Raw genomic sequence first — 19,219 nt, 5'->3', positions numbered from 1 at the left:
CTTGAAGGACAGAATTAAGAGTGAAGAAAAATGGAAACATATGGAGCTTCAACAGAGTCAACATTTCCAGAGGCTGATGTTGATAAAGCATTGAACCCTGCCCTGAACAGGAAGTTTGAAGTTGATCCTGTATCGTCAGATATTTCCACCACAAAGGAGATCCAGCAGGTACTTTTGCACTCAGTTCAACCAGTGCATACACACAGTACAGTAGGAAAAAGGACATCAATCAAAGTTGTGGTTGTTTTTTTTTTTTTGAAATCGTTTATTATTTGATTTTCTATATGCTAAGTTCTGATATTGAAAATTAGCCCGTGCAGAAAAGTTACGCGAATCTTGATTTGTCTGCATGCGAATCTCGATTTGCCTTTTTGCTCATCTGGTTATAAAAGGGATCTTCAAATCATAAGCTCATGTATACAAAAAGGGGGTTGTACAAGAATGTGCACAAATTAGTAAAGACCGTTAGTCCCTTCAATCCCCTCAGTCCCCTATTTATTTTTACATTTTACTGTTGTAAAATGACATCCGAAAATTTGAAACTCGTCGAGTTGACATGAAAGAGAAGGATGATGGATTACATCAAGCTTTCATGCGAACTCTTTATCTATACTTCCTTTACCTTTCTTTACCCAAACTCTTAGAAATATGTATCTGGTTTGGTAATTAAGAGCTTTCAACATGCTGACAGAAATTCATTCCATCAGCCTCTTGATATGCCCGCAAGTATGGATTTTTTTTTAATGACAATACAAAAGAATCTCACTGGGGATGGATAAACAAGAGGAAGTGATCAAACATCCTCTTGCTTGTTCTTTGCTCGTTCTTGTACCGGTATATTATTTCTCCGGCAAATTTTTGAAGTATACTCTCATTCCATTTCAGGAACAAGATGAGGCTGCACAAAAAAAGCAAAGGGAAAAGCAGGATGCTTTGCAGAATCTCAAAACAACCATCTTTGTTTCAGCTATCATCGTCGCCGTTGCCGGGGCAGTATTTGCCATGACCAAAAAATTGAGAGAGAAATGAAATCACCGGCCAGATGATATTATAAGCTCCGGCAAGTGTTCAGTTTTTTTCCTGGTATCTAAATCGTTTTTGAAACTATTGTTTTGAGCTCACAAGGTATTCTTTCTAGAGAACTATTTTTACGAAGCAGTGAAGGATCGATGGGCATGGAAACTCCACCTTGCTTTGTGAAGTGCTACATTTTATAATAATAATTATTATCGAAGGAAACAATTGATGTTAACGCAAGTCTTAAATGTTTAAAGTTGCTGCCATTTTATGTCTAACTGGGAAATAGTTCTTGAAATTCTTTGAGAAGCAATTTGATTCAATCGTAGAGTACAACAACAATGAGATCAATGCTAATGCTCAATCGTTCGTTGCTTACTTATTTTTGGACGATTTGGTTTTACTAATTTCTACTGCACAGCACAGAGAGGGAATTCAGGCAGCTACCATATTTATTTACAGACACAATCCACATGCCTTTCCCTTTGAAATATATAGAAAAGGAAATATATAGAAAAGGATACACAGAGGCCAAAGCCAGTACTTTTTTAACCCGAGATGAAAGGAAAAACAGCAAATTAGAATAGAGTAGTATTTTGATTTAGATATTTAAGCCTGATTTAGAGGGTGATGTTGTTTTTCAAAGTATTTTTTGTTTAGAAATATATTAAAATAATATATATTTTTAATTTATTTTTAATATCAATACATCAAAACAATTAAAAATACTAAATATTTTTTTTTAATTTAAAGCAAATTTTTTTTAAAAAAATTTAATGAAAAGTTCAACTACCCCAAGCCAGCCTCAGTGGAAAACCAACAAAAAAAAAATATCCTCTTCGTTCAGGTAAGTGGACAAATGTCCATTTCATAGGCAAAGAAACAAACCTCAGACAATTTATTCAGCACTGGTCTATGCCAATAATGACAGTAAAACTGCTTTATCACCTCTTTGAATATACATTTGTGTAAAATTTCATTTTTGAAAGTATTTTTTGAATACTTTTAAAAATAAAAAAAATACATGTAAAGATATTTTTTGAATTTGTGTATATAAAAAAAATGTTAAATCATGCCATAAATATATATAAGCCAAAATATAATATTTATTTTTTGAGAGACTTGGTCACATGAACACTAAATTAATAAAATATTTTTTTGTATTTTTTGAAATGAAAAACTTTTTTAGTGACTCTCATTTTCTTGTAAGACTGCAAATTCAAATTCAAACAGTTATCTATATAAATTATGGGATAGCTTGTTAATTTTGTTTTGCTCACGGTTATGATTCATCATGGGCAAAGCTAGATTATGGAGTAGAGGGCAATTGCCTCCGTAAATCTTTTGAACTTTTTCCTTCATTCCTTAAACTTTTTTATGTTCTCATACAGATCCAAATAGAGATGCATTAATTGCTGCTCATAATTTTCTTTTTTCCTGCCAACGAAAAAAATTACCCTCAAATAATTAACAAGTATAACTAAATCACTGTGATTGATTGAACTTTCTGTGTGCGGTACAAGTCCAGCACAAGTGTTGTTCTTCCAGGGGAGAGAGGGAGAGGGAGATTTATGGTGATTAAAGAAACCTAAAATAACAGCATTAAGCTGGTCTTATTTGAGCTGCAACACAGTGATGCATGGAGAACATATGATCTCTTATTTAGTACAGTAAAATAAGCACCAAGGGACTCCTTATGATCTCATTTTTGGCAGAACGATTAACCAATTATAGGAACTCGAGTAACAATTCTGTTCCTGTCAATCCAAACACGAACCCTGGTGCAAGAGAACTCTCCGGTGACAACCGTTCCTTCCAGCACAACCTGAGCATCAACATTAGGGTTTTGCGACTCCACTGTCACTATAGCCACCCTTGCTTGTGCTCCAAGGAGCTCTGGCCATGAACTCTTACCTGCAAAAGGAACAAATGATTGTATCATAACACACCGCAGTTTATACAAATGCTATTAATTCTAAACTATATGACAGAGTTTAGTCTTTACCTTGACACTCTGAAGCCATTGTGTTTTGCTAATGCTCTTCACCCTCTAACAAATATTTCTTTCTGCTGCAAATTAAGCTGTGTGATTGCATTTGAGATGGTAATGGGTATTTATAGTGCTTCGTGTTCGATAGCTTGACTTCACCGTTACTGACCTTTAACCAATATGGCTTTAAAATTCAATTCTGTACAGCTAGCGACGAGAGAAATCGGACTTCCGTTCCCACGATTTTACAGGTGAATTAATCCCCCAGAATTTTTCTTTCTCCGTTTTAACGATATATGCGTTCAAAATAATGATTGATCAAGAAGGCGCTCTCCCTCCCTCTCTGTCTCTCTCTCTCTCTGGCCATCAAAACTAATGACTAAGCGCATCTTCTCATTTTCCTACTTATGTGTTTTGTCATGTTGCATAAATTTAAATCATTCAATTAAGATTAGATGGACATAATTTAAAATATTTTAGTGCAATGTGAAGATTATAACAACTTCATTTTTTATATTAATATTTAGTATATCTCACTTAGTTTAAATCAAAGAATTAAAAACCCTAGGTTAGATTATTTGAAGTTTGACTAAATTCAGAGGCGTGTTTATTTTTATGGGAAAAAGCTAGTCCATAATTGTGTGTATTTTGTTTTTCTTTTTCCTTCTATTTTTGGGAGATGACCTGCCATCCAGGGGCGGAGGTAGGATTATTTAATAGGGGGGGCCAAAATAATATACATAAATTGTAAAAATAAAAAAAACTGCATGATTTAGTTTTATTCAAATAAGTAATTACAAACATATGACGATCTTTGTATAAGATAAGAAGTTTAAAGCAATACCAAATTGAGTCAAAGCTATGAAGTTAATGTCATCTTCATAATGTATTCATCACTTTAATTTTGTTGATCTTCATACCTATCAAATATAAATATACAAAATATATAAGAAACATTAGTTAAAGCGATGCATTATTTATGTATGATAAAACTTTGAAATAAAGTAAAAAATAATAAAGAATGATTCTTACATATTTAATTTAATTGTGCTCGTCGTTCTTTCATGGAGTAGAAATCATCGATTATCATATCAATTGTGAATCTTTCAGCAATTTCTTTTTCTATATAGACAATCAAATAATTTGCAAGAAAATCATCCTCCATCCGATTGCGAAGTCTTGTTTTAACAATCTTCATCGCTGAAAAAGCTCGTTCAGTTGTTGCTGTCGAAACAGGAAGAGTCAAAATAAGCCGAATCAACCTGTCAATGAGCGGATAAATTGTTGCTTTTTCTGTTTCAACCAATCCTTGACATAAATCAGCAATCGATGACATATTCTTTAACTTTGGATGATTGGGCACATCAAGCTCATAATGCTGCAACTGAAATCTCAAATGAGTTTTTTCTTGGTCAGAAAAGTCTTCAGGATAGAACTTGTCAACAAGTAAGCATATATCTTCAACACTGAATAATTTATAGTTATTTTTAGGATCTAAAGTTGCGCTCAACTTAAGAAGCTCAATCGTCTGCTCATTGAATCTATTATTTAGCTCTTGCAACTGTTGATCAATGATAGCTGTAAATATATCAACTCGGTAGTGATGCTCAACTGTTATTGATTTTGTTTTACGGCGAGATCGTCCCACACTAGAAAAACAAGCATCCATATCAGGAACTTCAATGTCTTGATGCTTACAAAATGATGTTACTTCTTCTAAAAGAGTTTCCCAGCCATCATCTCTTAACTTCTGAATTAAAGTCTTTGTGGTAGTCACCAAATGCATAGCATTTAAAATGTCTTGAGATTTCTGTTGCAAAGCTTGGCAAAGCACATCAGTAATTCCCATAACATTCTTCATTATATGCAAGATGAATGCAAAATCAAATGACATTAGCAACTTAAATGAAAAAGCCGCATCACCACGTTGAGCATAAGTAGATCCATCTAAAGCGATGTTTTCAAGAACCAAACAAGTTGCCCCATACATTTTTATCAAACTGCAAATGGATTTGAAGTGCTAACTCCATCTGCTATCTCCAGGTCGTTGCAAACCACCTACTTGATTAACTCCTTTACCCGTTTCAATCTCACCAATATCAACTAAATGTTCAGTTGTAGCTGCTTGAAAAGCCCGTAATTCATCATTACGCTTGCAAGAAGCACTAACAATGTTAATAATAAAAATCAAGTTCTGAAAAAAAGTGTGAACATCAGATATTTCTCTAGCTGCAACAATAAGAGCCAATTGTAATTGATGAGCTAAGCAATGTACATAATATGCATAAGGGCAATCATTAATGAATAAAGCTTGCAATCCATTCCACTCTCCACGCATATTACTAGCACCATCATACCCTTGGCCCCTAATATTTTGAACATCAAGATTGTGATGAGATAAAACAAAGGAAATCTCTTTCTTAAGAGTTGAAGCAGTTGTGTCTTTGACATGAACTATATCCAAAAATCATTCTCGTATAAATCCGCTTCTATCAACAAACCTAATAACAAGGGCCATTTGCTCTCTTCTGGATTCATCTCGAGCTTCATCAACAATTAAGCAAAATCTTGCATCACCAATCTCATGACGAATTGAAGACTGAACATTTCTAGCAAAGACATGCAAAATTTCCTTTTGAATTTGATGCGAGGTGTATTTAGCATTTTGTGGAGCATTATCCAAAACAAGAGCACCTACTTGTTCATTATATGATGCTAAAAGTTCCAACATTTCAAGAAAATTACCTCGATTTTTTGATTCTGGACGTTCATCATGTCCTCTAAAAGCACATGCTTGAAATGTGAGCCAACAAACAATATCTATTGAAGCTTTAATACGCAATCGATTATTTAGAATTTCTTGAGTAGTTTGCCTCTTAACTACCTTCTCAATATGACATGACTGATTTTTCAAATTTTCCAAGCACCTGGTAGCAAATCTATGAGCTGAATTTGGACCTTTTCCCATATGAGTTAAAAAAGCACATCGTTCCCCATCATTAACTTTCTTCCAACAATTGAATCCTTTAACAGTAAAGGTGTCTGATCCTGGCTTTCCAGATGACTTACTTGAAAATAGATAGCAAGGGAAACAAAATGCAGTATTTTTCTCTGAATATTCAAGCCATGGATAACTTTTGAACCAATGAGACTGAAATCGACGAGGATGTTTTTTACCAGTCAGCGGATATTCAGACATCAAAGGTTGATATGGCCCCAAATTAATGTATGCCCTTCTAATTTCATCTTGTTGATTAACTGAGTATTCCCAAATTTGAGGACGATTGCTTGGATCTCTAATCAGATGAGCAATGTCGATTCTAGTAGGAGGCTGCTCATTAATCAATGCAGGTTCTTCATAAATTGAAGCACATTGGGGTTGTTCAATCATAACTTCAACATTACACATTGGAGTTGATTCACTAGGTTGTGAGTTATCAATATTTTTCCTCTTTTTCTCAAAAAAGGAATCAATTCTTCTTATTTTGTTCATGGTTCAACCTAAAATCAAAACATCATAAATTTTTATTGTTTTCTATTTAAAAAATAAATACAAATAACGATGTGTTGAAGCAATAATCAGAACCAAAAATAAAATTTTTACATGTAAACCACACTGACATATGAAAGCAAAATTAACATATTAAAAAAAGAAATTGATATATAAAAGCATATCTAACATAAAAAATGAGATTACTGGTTCCTAAAAAAGAAAACTTACACTGAATCAAAGTTGGGTATACACTCTTCAAAGAACTCAATTTGGCTAGAAAGACCGTGTCTAATTGTATATTGGACCTGGTGATAATAAGGTACATGTGAGAAAAAATTGTTAATTTTGGTGGCTTTACTAAAAACAAAACATAAAAAAATCCAAGCATAATCGAAACAAACAAACCCATAAAATATATCCAATTAATTAGAAAAAACAACATTCACTATAACAAGAAATAAAAAATAGTAAAACTAGTAGATCTGAAAAAAAAATAGCAGAATTATATATATGTATTCATTAAATTCTTAACAAACATTAAAAAAAAAAATTACTAATTACCTGTTTCGATGAATTAATTAGCTGCAGCTTTGCTTTAACTTTTATGCTTTGTATTGTTATATTTTTTTCGGCTAGGTTTGCACTTTGCAGAGAAGAATGTGAGAGAGACAGTAAAGGAAAGGAATTAAAAACTGGAAAGCTTTTGTTTTCTACTTGCATAGGGATACACGGATATTTAGCCTATTAAAGTCAAACATAACTAATAAAATAATAATTTAATATTAAAAGTTTATTATTTATTATATTTTTTTAAAAAAAAGTTTTAAACCCCTTGGTTCCGCCGCTGCTGCCATCCCATCGTATATTAAACTTTCACACACTAGATTGGTTGTTTTTCTGATTATTTTGAGATGCTAATTTTAAAAATTATTTTTTAAAAATAAAAAATTTATTATTTTAATATATTTTTAAATAAAAAACACTATCAGGATCAAAATTAATCAGGTTATTCGCGTCAAGACTGAAGGATTTATGACAATTTCACTTCTGACAACCTAGTTTGAATGTTGACATTAACGAGGGAGCTTAACTCTTAGTTATCAAACCAGTACTGTATGTGTGTAGGTGCACATGTCATGAAACATTTTATTACTTTGACTAATTATTCAACTTCTATTCAGCTTCCCAGAATTGCAGAATATTGAGTTCAACTCTATCTCCTCCTTTAGCTAGGGTTCTAAAATCAATCACCTTTTCTATGTCAAGAGAGAAAGAAAAGACGCTGTTCATCACTGGTAAAATGTAGTCTAGAAAGAGATGATGAATCAGTTCTTGGCTTTCGTTGTAATCTCTTGATGTCGTAAACTGCATGTGTAACTCTTTTAGGGTATGTTTGTCAGTGGTAGCGATTGCTTTTCAAATAACTTTTCATACCGAAATATACGCTAATGATATTTTTTTATTTTTAAAAAATTATTTTTGACATTAGCACATCAAAACGATTCAAAATGTACAAACCGTATTGAATTTTAACTAAAAAAAATTTAAATTTTATAAAAACACGGTTTCAACCGCGTTCCTAAACACTTTCTTAGTCACTAACCGAGTTCTGGTCATTACGTACCCTGAATGCTCTTCAATTTCTTGTAATACCGACGTTCCAGTGCTTGACCGTTGCTGATATTTTATCCATTGCCTTAAAATTCATTAATTCTCGGACAGCTAAAAAAGAAATTGTGCAGTACTCTTATTTTTTTTCTCTGTTTTTTTTTTTTAAAAAAAAGTTTTACTTCGGGAAAATTAATTAAGTCATACATTTTCATAAGACTTCGAATGTATAAATATCGGCTGAGTAAACATTGTACCTTGACCCTTTCAATTCAATTAATGCTAATCAACCTTATCAGCTTAATCGGTAAGGGGGTCATAAAGAAAAACAAATCTGCTCTGGTGGTTTATTTCAGATTCCATGCCTATCTGGTGCTGTGATGTATTAAAAATATTTTTAATTTAAAAATATATTAAAATAATCTTTTTATTTTTAATATCAAAATCATTAAAAAATACTAAAAAATCAATTTGATAATTTTTTAAAACAAATATAATTTTAAAAAATATTTAAAAATAGAAACTACCATACTCCAGTGTCTTCAAATTTTGATACTTGCAAAACAGCTTGTATATATTTAACCGAATTTACACATATTCTAGATTCCTTGATGAGTAAAGCATTGCTATTGAATGGATGATGATGGAGTTATTTCTCCTCTATCCACTCTTCTTGACCAGAATATTGCAAGAGTATATTTGCAAACATTATAGTCCTGTTTGTTTTTGTAATTTAAAAATATTTTTAAAAAAATTTAAATTTTTTTTCTTTGCTTCAAATTAATATTTTTTTGATATTTTTAGATCATTTTAATGCACTAATATCAAAAATAATTTTTAAAAAATAAAAAATATATATTATTTTAATACATTTCTGAATGAAAAACACTTTTAAAAACAACTACAATCACACTTTTAAACATGCTCCATACATCAAAAGTACAAACACTGATGAAATTAGCCATCGGGAGCTGCCTTTTTTTTTTTGGTTTATGTTTTGATCATTGGGGATTGGAAAATAGATGTGTCCACGGTGGTAGCGGCATAGAAACTAAGTGAGTGTTTGATATTGTGATTGCGGGTGAAGTTCACCTGCAACCACACATACGACCATTTGTTTAAGAAAAAAAAGTATTTTATACTTGTAGGACCCACCAATTTTGCAGTTGTGCTGCAGGTTTTGTAGAAGCAACATTTTGCTGCTTTTCGTGTGGGAGGAATCACTAAACAGTGGAGCGTGGCTCCACTGTTCCGGCTGAATCGGGTCCGGTTCAAAGCTAAAAATGCATTGAACCGGGTTCGACCCGGCAAAATAAAAATAATAAAAAAATATTTTTTATTTTTAATTGTGTTTTATTCGAAAAAGTAATGTTAAATATTATTCAATAACACTATATAAATTAGACGGAGATCGCTTGATGATGTAGCATTTGCAGACTTTGATTGCAATCCCAATTTTGTTCTTGATTATATTTTACCTGATGTTGTTGCGCTCTTAAAAAATTTGTGAAAACTATAGTCCTTGTTAGAAGTGTATTTCATACATAATGGAATTGTAGATAGTTTAATGAAATAATATAAAATATTTTATATAAAGTATTATTTATTTCATGATGTAATAGCAATAGTTAAATCTATATATGTAAATTAAAAACCATCAATATTAATATATATATTCTTTAATTATTTTATAACCTCAATTTAAAAAGCATGTTTTTTAACCAAACACATTAAACTACTTTTTGCTCAATCTCAATTTCAACCATAGTTTTAACCAAACATATATTTTTCCAAACAAACCTTAACTAAAAGTATTTTCTATAAGACAACATTTTTTAAATCACAGCAATAACATCAACCGCAATACCAAACACACCTAATCCATATTGTAGAATAAACATTCCGGCTTTTAAACTTATATTTAAAAATGTAGTTGCTATTTTGATTTAAAATATTTTTATTTAAAAATATTATTAAAATAATATTTTTTATTTTTAAAAAATTATTTTTAATATCAACATATTAAAACGATTTGAAAATATAAAAAAATTAATTTTTAATTTTTTTAAAACTATAATTTCAGTCATGTGTCTAAATAACTTTTTTTGAGTTGATAATATAAATTTTTTTATAATAACTCTTAATTTGAATAAATAAAACTAATATTCTACAATTAAATTATCACAGACATAAAAATATTAAGATGACTATATAAATTATGGTTATATTTATTTTTTGAAAAGTGGTTGTAATATAAATATATTCTTTAATTTTTTAGTAAAAGAATCTTCTTTTTTTAAACAAAATGAACCCGTGTTTCTAATTTTTTATTGAGAAATAAAAATTAAAAAAAAAGTTGAAAAGGAAAAAGAAAAATAGTTTCATGTTAGTGAGCAAACCCTAAGAGATTGATCAAGAAAGTAGATCGGGAAAATCAAGCGCAGACTAATAGATATTAGTAATAATACTAGCAATAAATTATGCATGAAAATTGGATTTAGATTGTTTTTTTATTCTAAAATTTTTAAATATATCTTGAACATGATTTTATCACAATTATGATATTTTAGCTTCCAATCACACATAAAATATAAGCATACTATTTTAATATTTTGTATTAACTTGCTGTGATAATCATAATGTTTTTAACAAAAATAAAAATTCTAGTTAAAAACCTTACATTCACTAAAATAAACAAGAGATACGTTAATAAGAAAAAAATTTAATGAAATGTTTTTTCAAAATGACAATATTTTTAAGTATAAATGTGTCGCATGTGTGCGGCGTCGCGACGATCGTTCTCCACACTCTCAAGGTGTGTGTGTATCTGGAAAATATGGGGAGACAAGGAGTTCTTGTCTTTTTATTAGTGGAAAAATAGAATGGGAGTTACCACCTAGTATTCTAGTCACTAGAAACCCTAATTGGTCTCACAGATCGGGTACGAAGACTGGTTGCGTAAAGGAAGGTATTAACACCCCTAAGGTAAGCTGCATTGTTGTATTGTCTGATAAAAATCTAAGGTCTTGTCATGTTTTTTTATTGTTGGTCCGTCTATGGTTCAAGAAAAGCCCTTCTCAGTAAGGAGGTTCTTATTTTATAGGAAAAAGCCTAACCGTTCTAATGTCTATAAAAGAAAACTACCTTTTTAATATCGGGAGTACGTTTTACGTATAAATTCATAATCTCTGATATTAAAAAAACAAAATAATTTTTTTGAAATTTTTGAAATATTAGCCAAGTTCTCTTGACTTTAATAAACTAGTTATTAAAGCCAAAATGCATGCTAAAATATTTTTTTTGAAGTTTTCTTTGTTGTATGAAAATATGATGTAATTTTTTCTTTAAGAGATTTGGCCGTATGCATGAAAACAAAACATTTTTTTTTTAAGACTTGACGAAAACCGAGTATTTTAATACCGGATTTGTATCTTTATAGTATAAAAATACAAACTGATATTGATCAAAATGCAGTAACAAAATTACGGAAAATCACAAATTTTTTTGGGATTTTTTTTTACTGGACTGGACCCGACCTAAAAAGAGACTGGGCTGAAATCGGCCCAAAATAAAACGGGCCTACTTTCTACAGGGCTAGACTCAGCCCAGTCGCATGGGCTGGGCTGATGTTCCAGCCCGAAATGAACATAGACTGGTTACTGTGCATGAGCACAGTAACCAGCTAATTAATTTCTTGCTTGCAGAATGTGCACAGTGCATGTTCTGCATGCAAGAAGATGAACAACCAAAGGTGATAATGGGAAGAATTACTTGGGATGATGAGCCTGGATAGATGAGCTGACAGTGGTGCTGGTGGCCGATTTGGCGGTGGTGTTGTTGCTGTCTTCCTCCTCCTCCTTGCTATTTCGGCGCTGTTTTTTCTCTTTGTTTCCTTTGCTCCCTTTGTCAACAACGTTCTTCTCTATCTGCAGCAGCTTCATGGAGATGCTGATGGTGGCGGCCTGGGGAGTGGCTTGGACAGTGGTCAGCCTTTCTTCCTCTTCTTCTCTGCGTTTTTCTTCAGCTCTGTTCTCCTCTGTTTCCATTTCTTCCTTCTGCTTCTCACGGGGCTGTTGTCGACTGGGAGGGCAATGGCAGATGGCAGTGATGCTGGTGGCGGTGGAGAGGAATCTGACGATGCCTCACTGTAGTTATGAAGGTGGCAATGGCTGGGAAGCCCGATGACAGCAGCAGTTTTCTTCTTCTTCTTCTTCCCTGTGCAGAGGCGCAGGTTGCTGCCTTTTCTTCAATGTTTTTTTAACCAAACACATTAAACTACTTTTTGCTCAACCTCAATTTCAACCACAGTTTTAACCAAACATATATTTTTCCAAACCAACCTCAACTAAAAGTATTTTCTATAAAACAACTTTTTTCAAATCACAGCAATAACAGCAACCGCAATACCAAATACACCTAATCCATATTATAGAATAAACATTCCGGCTTTTAAACTTATATTTAAAAATGTAGTGGCTATTTTGATTTAAAATATTTTTACTTAAAAATATTATTAAAATAATATTTTTTATTTTTAAAAAATTATTTTTAATATCAACATATTAAAACGAATTGAAAATATAAAAAAATTACTTTTTAAATTTTTTAAAACTATAATTTCAGTCGTGTTTCTAAATAACCTGATAATTTTCAATTTCCATCACGTTTCCTCATCATTAAAATTGTGATGAAGTTGAGACCACAGGTCATGAATTAATTAAAAAATGCCATAAAGGTTGCATTATGACACCCGCCAATTAACAAAGGCTGCTACAACCCAACTTGCTAGCAAGATGATTTTTATATTTTGACATTAGTTAGTGTCATAAATTTAATATTTATAACAAATCTAATATAAAGACTTTTTTGAGTTGATAATATAAATTTTTTTATAATAACTCTTAATTTGAATAAATAAAACTAATATTCTACAATTAAATTATCACAGACATAAAAATATTAAGATGACTATATAAATTATGGTTATATTTATTTTTTGAAAAGTGGTTGTAATCTAAATATATTCTTTAATTTTTTAGTAAAAGAATCTTCTTTTTTTTTTTTTACAAAATGAACCCGTGTTTCTAATTTTTTATTGAGAAATAAAAATTAAAAAAAAGTTGAAAAGGAAAAAGAAAAATAGTTTCATGTTAGTGAGCAAACCCTAAGAGATTGATCAAGAAAGTAGATCGGGAAAATCAAGCGCAGACTAATAGATATTAGTAATAACACTAGCAATAAATTATGCATGAAAATTGGATTTAGATTGTTTTTTTATTCTAAAATTTTTAAATATATCTTGAACATGATTTTATCACAATTATGATATTTTAGCTTCCAATCACACATAAAATATAAGCATACTATTTTAATATTTTGTATTAACTTGCTGTGATAATCATAATGTTTTTAACAAAAATAAAAATTCTAGTTAAAAACCTTACATTCACTAAGATAAACAAGAGATACGTTAACAAGAAAAAAATTTAATGGAATGTTTTTTCAAAATAACAATATTTTTAGGTATAAATGTGTCGCATATGTGCGGCGTCGCGGCGATCGTCCTCTACACTCTCAAGGTGTGTGTGTATCTGGAAAATATGGGGAGACAAGGAGTTCTTGTCTTTTTATTAGTGGAAAAAATAGAATGGGAGTCACCACCTAGTATTTTAGTCACTAGAAACCTTAATTGGTCTCAGAGATCGGGTATGGAGACTGGTTGCGTAAAGGAAGGTATTACCACCCTAAATACACCCTACCTAAGGTAAGCTGCATTGTTTTATTGTCTGATAAAAATCTAAGGTCTTGTCATGTTTTTTTATTGTTGGTCCGTCTATGGTTCAAGAAAAGCCCTCCTCAGTAAGGCGGTTCTTATCTTATAGGAAAAAGCCTAACCGTTCTAATGTCTATAAAAGAAAACTACCTTTTTAATATCGGGAGTACGTTTTACGTATAAATTCATAATCCCTGATATTAAGAAAACAAAATAATTTTTTTGAAATTTTTGAAATATTAGCCAAGTTCTCGTTACTTTAATAAACAAGTTATTAAAGCCAAAATGCATGCTAAAACATTTTTTTTGAAGTTTTCTTTGTTGTATGAAAATATGATGTAATTTTTTCTTTAAGAGACTTGGCCGTATGCATGAAAACAAAACACTTTTTTCTTTAAGACTTGACGAAAACCGAGTATTTTAATACCGGATTTGTATCTTTATAGTATAAAAATATAAACCAATATTGATCAAAATGCAGTAACAAAATTGCGGAAAATCACAGATTTTTTGGGATTTTTTTTTACTGGACTGGACCCGACCCAAAAGGAGACTGGGCTGAAATCGGCCCAAAATAAAACGGGCTTACTTTCTACAGGGCTAGACTCAGCCCAGTCGCATGGGCTGGGCTGATGTTCCAGCCCGAAATGAACATAGACTGGTTACCGTGCATGAGCACAGTAACCAGCTAATTAATTTCTTGCTTGCAAAATGTGCACAGTGCATGTTCTGCATGCAAGAAGATGAACAACCAAAGGTGATAATGGGAAGAATTACCTGGGATGATGAGCCTGGATAGATGAGCTGATGGTGGTGGTGGTGGCTGATTTGGCGGTGGTGTTGTTGCGGTCTTCTTCCTCCTCCTTGCTATTTCGGTGCTGCTTTTTCTCTTTGTTTCCTTTGCTCCCTCTGTCAACAATGTTCTTCTCTCTCTGCAGCGGCTTCATGGAGATGCTGATGGTGGCGGCCTGGGGAGTGGCTTGGACAGTGGTCAGCCTTTCTTCCTCTTTTTGTCTGCGTTTTTCTTCAACTCTGTTCTCCTCTGTTTCCATTTCTTCCTTCTGCTTCTCACGGGGTTGTTGTCGACTAGGAGGGCAATGGCAGATGGCGGTGATGCTGGTGGCGGTGGAGAGGAATCTGACGATGCCTTATTATGGTTATGAAGGTGGCAATGGCTGGGAAGCCCGATGACAGCAACGATTTTCTTCTTCTTCTTCTTCCCTGTGCAGAGGCGCAGGTTGCTGCCTTTTCTTCAATGGTGCAGCAACGGGTGAGAGGAAGATGATGAGCTGAGGAAGGCTGACTATGACGTGGGCAGTGCTGCTGTGTTTGTGCTCCTTGTGGCGTTGGTGTCGCGGCAGCCGGTTGTGGTCGCTCTTCCTCTTCTCTCTATTTCTGTCACCTTGTTTCTCTCCAAAAAATTCTGTCTCTCTCTCTCTCGGTTTCCTCTGTCACTGCTCTTTTCTTTCTTTCCTTTTTCTCTACGTATTCCCCCCTTGAATCTATCATTTACTTCTCTCCTTCTCCAAAATTTTGCCCCCCTTGGTTCCTCTCTTTCTCAAAAAGATCGTCCCCCCTCTATGTTTTCTGTTCTCACCCCTGTATTTATAGGAAGTCGAGGGAGAGGTTCACCATCCCCTGTCCAAGTGCAGGGCATGGTGGCGTGGGAGTTGCAGGGTATGGTTGTGTAGGTGTGGGTATGGGTCATGCGGGATTTTTGGGCAAGTGGGGTGGAGAGAGAGGGGGGAAGAATAGTGGGCAAAATTTTCAAAAATCTCCTTCTCCCCTGTCTCTGCATTTACAGGGGAGAAGAAGCTGCACTTTACCGTTCAAAACAACACCGTGCAGTTTTTTTTTTTGAAGAAAAGCAAAACAAAATTTGGGAGTGACCCAAAATTAGGTTATGACAAAAAGGATCAATCTTGAAACCTCCAACCCCAGCTCTTTGTCTAGCTCGAGTTTCTAATTAAATCATATAAGAGCTGACCTAAGATGAATTGGTTGATTTCTCGAGTTCTAAGACAACTTAAATGATTGGTAAAAACATGAATTAGTTTTTTTAAAAAAACTTCAAATAACTTTTTTAAAAATATTGAGAAGAGGCCAAATTGATCAACCTTGGTCACCCCATGATCCAAGTCGCGGACTCGTGATATGCTGGAGAATGAGGAGAAGAATGAAAATGCTACGTTTGTTTCTTTCTGTGGGGATATTGACTTAACAGCCTTCAGTGAGAATCTAAATTTGAAAGACAATATTTTCAGATATAAATGGATCAATCTTGAAACCTCTAATCCTAGCTCTTTGTTTAGCTCAAGTTTCTAATTAAATCATGTAAGAGCTGATCTAACATGAATTGGTCGATTTCTCGAGTTCAAAGACAACTTAAATAATTGGTAAAAACATGAATTAGTTTTTTAAAAAAAACTTCAAATAGCTTTTTTAAAAATATTGAGAAGATGCTAAATTGATCAACCTTGGTCACCTCACGATTCAAGTAGTGGACTCCATTGAGTTTAATAACTTTGTTTTTTCGTAAATTATTTTTATTTAATTATATAAAAAAATATATGCTCGTAAAATCGAGGATCAACCTTAAAATAGACATTTATTTGAGACATTGATAACCCTATAGAAAGCAGAAAAAAATAAATCATGAAACTCATTTTCCATCCAATCAAATATTAAAAAAGGGTGAAGTGAAGAAAAAACAATTAAAAAATTAAAGAAGCAAAAACTAAAAAAAACATATTGGGTTCGAAGAGTACACTTGTCAAACTCGTTCATCAAGTAACCCAAGTCAATAGGTCAAGCCCGTGAACTAGGTCATGGACTCCAATAAGATTAAAACTTTTTTTGTTTTTTCAAAACTATTATTTATTTAATTATATGATAATAAAAATAGACGATCGCAAAATTAATCAGCAACCCAATATCGGGACATTTTTCTTAGACCCTGATAACCTCATAAAAGTGAAATGAAATAAATTATGAAATTCAATTTTCAATCAGTTATGAAAAAATAAAAAAAATAAAAGTTAAACCTATCAAACCCGCGAACAAATCCATGGACATTCCAATATTTAATAACATGGTTTTTTCCTGAAATTATTATTTTTAACTATATGATAAAATAAAAGATTAAAAAATTGATTTCAATTTTAAAAAAAAAAGCACATCAACAAAAACCGCAAATTAGAGAAACCCGAGTTACTCCGTGAACTCACAACTAAGTCATTGACTCTATAAAATTTAATATCTTAAGGTTTTTCAAGATCTTTTTTATTTAACTAAACTTTTTAAAAAATAAATTATACCATGATGTTAGGATATTTTTTCGATACCGCTATAACCATATAAAAGACACATTAAAATAAATTATCACTCTAAATCTCATTAAACACATAATATAAGCATTGAATTAATAATAATAAATAACTAATAAAAAAACATTATGGTTTACTATTTTGTAATCCATAATGTTTATAGAAGCGAGGGAACAGTGTTTTCTACATAACAATTGAAAAATATTATTAAAACTTTAAGAAAAAATTATAGTAGTATTTAAAAGCCATGCCCAACTAAAGAGTAAATTAATCTGGTAAAAAATATTATGATTTTTTACTGTTTATATATGAACAGTGAAACATTAAAAAAAAGAACCGAATTATTTTAGTGTAGTGATATAATTGGTTGTTGAAAATAAGGATTTCATGAATGCCAAATGTAAACTATATTGTGAATTGTTAAAATAACCTTTTATTAAGTTAAATCAAAAGAAATATGTTTAGTGTCTTAAATAAATTTTGTATAGAGTGTAATATATAAAAAATTGAGAAAATATAGAGGACGAAAGTTCAAAAAATTAGCATAATTCGACTAGCTGTCTATTTCAATATCAGTAGTCTTCAACCTTTTTGGTTCAATAACCCACAAATGCAAAACACCCCATAGAATCATGTGACAAGGGGGGGATTTTTTTACCGATTGATAGAACTGGGATCACGATCTGAGTCTAGATCTTCGACACCAGATGAGTCACACTAATTCAAATCCAAATCTTTAATTCATGCATAGGATGTTTATCAGGGGACGAAGAAGAGGTGTCTGAATTCGAGATTGCTGAGCCTCCAAGATGATTTGACCACCTGGACTTCCTGGGGTACAGATGATATGACTGATGAGATTAAATGGCACCTCCGGAGATGAAGGTGTAGCAAGTTGAGCAGATTCCGAATGGATTCCTAGTGAGATAAATAGGGTTCTTCTTCTTCCTATTAATTTGTACCCCTTATAATGAACAGTCGCAAGTGTATTGAATACACCAAATTCAAAACTCTGTTTGACTGTAGCAAGTGAATTGAATTTTGAGTCTAGTAGTCTTAATTGCATCATATTGCTTCCATCATATGGGTCGAGAACATCTCATGCAAGTTTTGAGAATTTAGGGTTATGGTTAGGATTTAGACAAGTGAAGAGAAGGTTGAAGGTGATGGCTGTTTCTTTTTTTTTTTTTACTTTTAACGATAAAGTTGTAATTTTTAATATAAAAGTTATTTAGTCATTAAATGTAAAAAAAAAATAATTATAAACTTATAAATAATCAGATTTTTTTATCAAGTCTTTGTCGGAGGATATTAAATTCAGAATATAAATTATATATAATTTTTTAAATTATAATAATTAATTAATCATAATTTGAACCAATTATAAAACCTTAAGAGTAATTTTTCTAAAAAACAATTAACCAAAGAGCAACAAAATTACAACATTGAAGCTTGTAAAATATAAAAATCTATGGCAAATAAGTATTTTTCTTCTTAATTAATTAAGAAATTAAGAGTACATCCTCGTCCTCATCCCTCATCCTCATGGAGAATATTGCGAGTATACGATTTTTACCAAAGCCATTATCCCTTTTCTAATCTCTAATATATTTTTTTGACAAACATTACTAACAAAAATACTCTATTTAATCAAATTACTATAGTATGTCCCATTCTAGATTAAAATAATTAACCCGATAGGTCCTTCGACATGAATCTTGTAAATTTAAATTTTGGATAATCATGGCTAATGTGTGTGAGAGAGCCTTGTTGCAAACGAAGAAAAATAATAAAATTTAGTCATATATATGTAATGAACTGGTCTTGTGCGAAAACACCATTGCATAATAATATTGCAGACATCCATCTCTCTTATTAATTAGTACAATAACCAGAAAAGGGCAGACATTGGAGAATCGTCACTCCTTATTTCATTTTTGGGAGAAAGATCAGTGCATTATTATGGTAATTACAGCAACAGCATGCTTGAAATCTAACCAATTACGGGGACG

At 32.0% G+C, this 19,219-nt stretch overlaps 2 protein-coding genes and 1 pseudogene across 2 annotated transcripts in view; all 3 read right to left on the bottom strand.

Annotated features, from left to right (window-relative positions):
* LOC133677689 (F-box/kelch-repeat protein At1g57790-like) overlaps positions 1-19,219 on the bottom strand; it is a 97,106-nt gene that overhangs the window by 54,489 nt on the left and 23,398 nt on the right. The gene's annotated exons all lie outside the window — the stretch shown is intronic.
* On the bottom strand, positions 4,044-6,416 carry LOC133677552 (uncharacterized; annotated as a pseudogene).
* LOC133677551 (uncharacterized) lies at positions 11,876-14,933 on the bottom strand. The gene is made up of 2 exons (XM_062099631.1): positions 14,659-14,933; positions 11,876-12,239 (listed from the first exon to the last, which is right to left on the bottom strand). The coding sequence occupies exons 1-2, from the start codon at positions 14,931-14,933 to the stop codon at positions 11,876-11,878; spliced, it is 639 nt and encodes a 212-aa protein (XP_061955615.1).

The sequence above is a fragment of the Populus nigra genome, chromosome 17 (assembly GCF_951802175.1).
Source record: "Populus nigra chromosome 17, ddPopNigr1.1, whole genome shotgun sequence".
NCBI lineage: Eukaryota > Viridiplantae > Streptophyta > Magnoliopsida > Malpighiales > Salicaceae > Populus > Populus nigra.
The sequence above is the reverse complement of the archived record's forward strand: the minus strand, read 5'-3'. Positions and strand labels throughout refer to the sequence as shown.